This window comes from Propithecus coquereli, unplaced genomic scaffold (genome assembly GCF_000956105.1).
Source record: "Propithecus coquereli isolate 6110/MARCELLA unplaced genomic scaffold, Pcoq_1.0 Scaffold404, whole genome shotgun sequence".
NCBI classification, from domain to species: Eukaryota; Metazoa; Chordata; class Mammalia; order Primates; family Indriidae; genus Propithecus; species Propithecus coquereli.
This window is the reverse complement of record NW_012149775.1, coordinates 374,480-379,929: the sequence shown is the minus strand read 5'-3', so window position 1 is coordinate 379,929 and position 5,450 is coordinate 374,480. Positions and strand designations below refer to the sequence as shown.

The 5,450-nt window shown below is 49.2% G+C and overlaps 1 protein-coding gene across 1 annotated transcript in view; it reads left to right on the top strand.

Annotated features, from left to right (window-relative positions):
- The window catches only part of DPCR1 (diffuse panbronchiolitis critical region 1), a 10,790-nt gene extending 5,769 nt beyond the window's left edge, over positions 1-5,021 (top strand). Inside the window, exons 2-3 of the mRNA XM_012652900.1 lie at positions 1,586-3,837; positions 4,371-5,021. Of these exons, the coding sequence (XP_012508354.1) occupies positions 1,586-3,837; positions 4,371-4,517 (2,399 nt within the window). The 3' untranslated portion in view covers positions 4,518-5,021. The remainder of the gene's footprint in view (positions 1-1,585; positions 3,838-4,370) is intronic.
- Positions 5,022-5,450: the final 429 nt, after the last annotated feature.

Here is a 5,450-nt window from a genome sequence, read left to right as displayed (position 1 = left end):
TTAACGTAAGTCCTCACTCGTGGGACCTGCCTGTCTCATAGTGAGTGCTCAAGAAAGCTTGGCTGTTGCTATCGCTGTGGGACTGTGTACAAGTCACTTTTCCTCCATGAAATTCCAGTTTCTCAGATGTAAAACAGAGGCGGCTGACAGCTTCTAGGGAGCCCCGAGGGGAGTCGGGAGAGCAATCACCACAGAGGAGAATCCAGAAGGAGAACGTCCGTGAGGCGAGCAGCCAGGCGCCAGGCCCGGAGAAGGTGCCCGGTCAATGGCTGTTACCAGCGCTGCTGCCCGGGCACCGGGCGTGGACTGGGCACAGCGGAGCGAGGGCCGGATAGTTCAGCTCTCCTCTCCCCAGCCTCGGTTCCCTTCGGGACTCGGGCTTCTCTATTGCCCTCGGCCACTTCTTGTCCCACCCACATTTCTTTCAAGGACTGAGCTCCCCGGCCCCGATTGTCCTTGTCCGCAGGCAGGTGGGCGGATTGTGGTTTCCCGCGATTTGGAGCGGGCCCAGCTTCTGGTCGCCGCCCTGGGCTAACAGAGGCTGGAAACCTCCGTGCTGCAACAACACTATCTCTCTCGCTCGCTGGCGATCTCTTGGCTTTCACTCTCCCGGCCAGATATCAGACATCTCCTCTGTTCCCATCTGGTTGTTTTCCCACGGAATTAAGGCCCATATCTGTCCACTGATAGGGGTGTTTTCCCTCACACCCTGTCCTTAAACACAGGCAGTCCCTCCCGGACCCAGCTGCCTCATTCGCTGCCCTCACGACCCCCAAGCAGAGACCTTTTCCTTTCGGGAAGACCCCTTTATCCATCCCCAGACGGCTTGAAGTGTGTGAGGAGGGGGCCCTTGTGGGGTGATCATTCCCCTCATCCAAGCCAAGCTTCATGGCCTAAGTGAAAGCTTCCCCCGCCTCCTCCACCCACCCTCCATTCCGCTCACACGTCTCGCTCGCGACCCGGGTGCACTGTGCATCCCTGCGGGGATTCCGCAAGAGCTCTCGCCTCGGTCTCTCATGTGCTTACATCTGGGATGGAGCTAAAGAGCTGTGGAAAGATGGCGATTCTAATGTTTATTCCCTTTCCACTCAGTTCTGCCACGGAAAGGGGATTCCATCCCATAAGTCCATAAACCTGAAGGAGCACTGGCAGAGCAAAATGCCAGTCGATACCCGCTCTCGAACCTTGCCATTCGACAGACACGGCAGGGAACGGAGGTTGACGGGCACATAACTGTGATATGGAGTTGAAGGTAACAGGAAAAAGTGATTCATAAAGACTTTTTTGAGCACTGAGATGAAGATCTTACCTGCTTGGAGGGATCAGGAAATGCCCTGAAGCCACAAGGCCCTAAGGTGGAGGGCTGAGGCTAGATGTGCGGAAGGGGGAGGTGGGTGCTTGCTGAAGGCATACCCCAACAATTGGGGAGGCTGGAGGTGAGAATGGGGACTGGATGTCATAGTATTCGGAGGAGACTGGCTGGAGAAGCGTACCTGGGGGTAAAAGGGACTCCTCGAGAGGGAGGTAGGCAGGGAGTCAGGGAAGAACATGGGGAAAGTTTCTTATTTGCTGCTTCCCTCCATAGGTTCTGCTCCATTTCAAGAATGGCAGAAAACTGGTGAATCCCCAACATCTGATCATTTATTCCACCTCGCTATAAGCCCTGTTTCTGGTACTCTCTCTGTCCACACTGTTCTGCCTTCAGGACAAAGATCTCCAGACCTCCCTAAATCTACAGAAACCCCGAAGCTAAAACGCCACTGCAACACCACACACCATTCTGAGCCAACTCACAAACCTATAGACAATTCCGAAAGTACAGACCACAAAAGACCTACAGCTGATCATGAAGCTCCTCCCACTTCGGAACAAAACCCCAGCTATCAAGGAAAAGAGCCAATTACCCGGAACAAACGTTCTGTTGATCTTGCTAACTCCACTACCACACATAAAGATTCCTCTGATAAAAAGCTAACCACAGCTCCCAAGAGCAAAACAACTTGTCGTAGGTCCACAATAAGAAAACCAACGGTAACAAGAAACTCAGATACAACCGTAAGACCTTTGGAAAACACCACCATTACTTTACATAATAAAAGTACCACATCACCTAAGACTACAATTCCTTTCCACCTCTCAGACAATTCAGGGAGCAACAAAAAAACAACATCCTCCTCAGAAAAAATCACAACAGCCACAAAAACAACATACAAGGCTATAAGAACCCCACAGAAGTCAGAAAAACCTGAAGATAAAACTACAGTTGCCTCAGACAAGCTCCAGATAAAAACTACAAAACACATAAAAGAGACCACACTGGCTAGTGAGAAGACCACAAGAGCCTCTGCAAATCCTACAGAACATGGAGAAAAGACCACATCAGACAATGAGAAGACCACACCATACTCAGCAAACCCTAAACAACATGGAGAGAACACCACAACAGCAAATGAGAAGACTATACCATACTCAGCAAAGACTACACAACATGGAGATAAGACCACATCAGCCAATGACAAGATCACCCCATCCCCAGTAAAGCCTACACAACATGAGGAAAAGATTACATCAGCCAATGAGAAAACCACACCATCCCTAGTAAAGCCTACAGAACATGGAGAAAAGACCACATTAGCCAATGGGAAGACCACACTGTACTCAGCAAAGCCCACACAATATGAGGAAAAGATTACATCAGCCAATGAGAAGACCACACCATACTCATCAAAGCCTATACAATATGGAGAAAAGACCACATCAGTCAATGAGAAGACCACACCTTCCCCAGTAGAGCCCACACAACATGGAGAAAAGACCACATCAGCTAATGACAAGACCATACTATCCCCAGTAGAGCCCACACAACATGAGGCAAAGATTACATCAGCCAATGAGAAGACCACACTATACTCAGCAAAGCCTACACAACATGGAGAAAAGACCACATCAGCCAATGACAAGAACACACCATCCTCAGTAAAGCCCACACAACATGAGGAAAAGATTACATCAAACAATGAGAAGATCACAGCATACTCAGCAAAGCCTACACAACATGGGGAAAAGACCACTTTAGCCAATGACAAGACCACACTTTCCCCAGTAAAACCCACACAACATGAGGAAAAGGCCACATCAGCCAATGAGAAGACTACACCATCCCCAGTAAAGCCCACACAACATGAGGAAAAGGTTACATCAGCCAACGAGAAGACCGCACCATCCCCACTAAAGACTACACAACATCCAGAAAAGTTGACATCAGCCAATGGGATGGCCATAACACCCTCAACAAAGCCTACAGAGCAGGAAGAAAAGACCACATCAGCCCATGAGAAGATGACACAATTACCAGAAAAGTCCACAAAACACCTAGAAAATACCCCATTAACCACAGAGAAAGACAGAAAAACCTCAGAAAAGCCTACAGTACACCCAAAGAAGACCACATCCACCGTAGGGAAAACCACACCAGTCTCAGCAAAACCTACAGAAAACCCAGAAAATACAGCAGTCATAAAGAGTATAAGACCTCCAGTCACAGTTACGGGAGACAACTCCATCACTACCACTTCTCCTTATCTACGTAAAACCGAGGCTACCCATCAGGTGCCCATTGGTTCTTTCACGGTCACTGCATCAAGAATGGAGCTGAGTTCCATCACGTCAGAAGCCCCAGGCAACAAGAGCCATCAATACCAGAATAAAGATGAGTCACAAGGAGGTCTCCATTCTGGACAGATGGGCGAGAATGATCCATTCCCTGCATGGGCCATAGTTATTGTGATTCTGGTGGCTGTGATTCTCCTCCTGGTGTTCTTTGGCCTGGTCTTATTGGTAAGGGACAGGGTGCCCCAGGGAAATGTCTCCTCAACTCCTGTGGGATAGGGAATTGAAGAGAGTTTAGGGGTCAGAGTTAGAGGGAATAATGTCTAGGAAAAGAGACATGACAAGGAATTGGGGAGATGAAAAGAAAGGGAGAGTAGTGGTGAAAACTAAGGGGAAGAAAATAAATACATGGGATGTAAAAAGTTAGAACTGGGTATAAAAAGTTGGAACAGATATAAAAAGCTGCAGCTGTAGTTGAGAAAAAAAGGGTGTGAAAGAGAGAAAATTTAGGGGGTGGAGATAGAGTCTGGGATGTGAGAATAGGGGATATAAGGACGAGGAGAATAGGATGGGGGAAATTGGAGAAGGAGTTTGAGACTCGGTGTGTTGGATCTGGGGCTAGAATAAGGACCAAGGTTTGGATGGAATGTTGAGAAAGGAGCCACCCGAAGGCCCAGGGGCAGGGAGGACAGGGAGAAGGGCCCGAGGTGCAGGTGGCATGGCAGATGGTTCTCATTCCTCCTCTCTCGTCCCAATCATAGGTCTCTTACGTGATGCGAACACGCCATGCACTGACCCAGAACACCCAGGACGATGACCCGGAGGATGACGGCGGCCCCAATTCCTACCCAGTCTACCTGATGGAGCAGCAGACCCTTGGCAGGGGCCAGATCCCTTCCCCACGATGATCCCGGAGAAGGCACTCTGCCCCTTTCCTCAATGAGGAACTGGACCCATAAGTTCTATTTCCTGGACTCTGGGGAGGGCAGAGAATACTGACAGTTAGCAGCTTTACCCTTCCCTCTGTTCTTAATTGCAACTGATTGGGGAACGAGGTGACAAGCAAGGAGGACCCAAGTTTAGGGGACAGAGAAGAATGTGCGAATAATACAAGCCAGTGTTCTCTGTTGAAGGTGATGGTCTGAGAATGAGAAGCTGTTTGATGGACATGTGGGATGGGGACCAATGAGGGACACTGAGTCCAGGGAGGGGCATGGCTAAGGGAAGGACAGAAGCCTTGGAAAGCAGGGCCTCGGACTGACTGTGAGTGGGGCTTATGGGCAATGGGGAGACTGAGGACAGAGCCTCAGGGTTTTAGGACCAATCTATATTATTTCTGCTCACTGTTACTTAAGAGTTTATGTATATACAAGCTCATGTCTGAGTTTCCAGGACCCTTGCCCTTCTTTTTTTTTTTTTTTCTGGGACACAGTCTCACTCTGTCGCCCGGGCTAGAGTGCCATGGCGTCAGCCTAGCTCACAGCAACCTCAACTCCTGGGCTCAAGCGATCCTCCTGCCTCAGCCTCTTGAGTAGCTGGGACTACAGGCCTGCGCCACCACGCCCAGCTAATTTTTTCTGTTTTCAGTTGCCCAGCTAGTTTTTGTCTATTTTTAGTAGAGACGGGGTCTTCTTCTTGCTCAGGCTGGTCTCAAACTCCTGAGCTCAAGCAATCCTCCTGCCTCCCAGAGTGCTAGGATTATAGGCGTGAGCCACCATGCTCAGCCTTCTTTTTCTTTTTCCGTTAATGATAAAATAGGATCTAGGAAGAAAAGAGAATTTATTTCCATCTCCACTCTCTCCATTCCCCGGAAAAAGGAAAACTTTAGAAAAGATCATAAA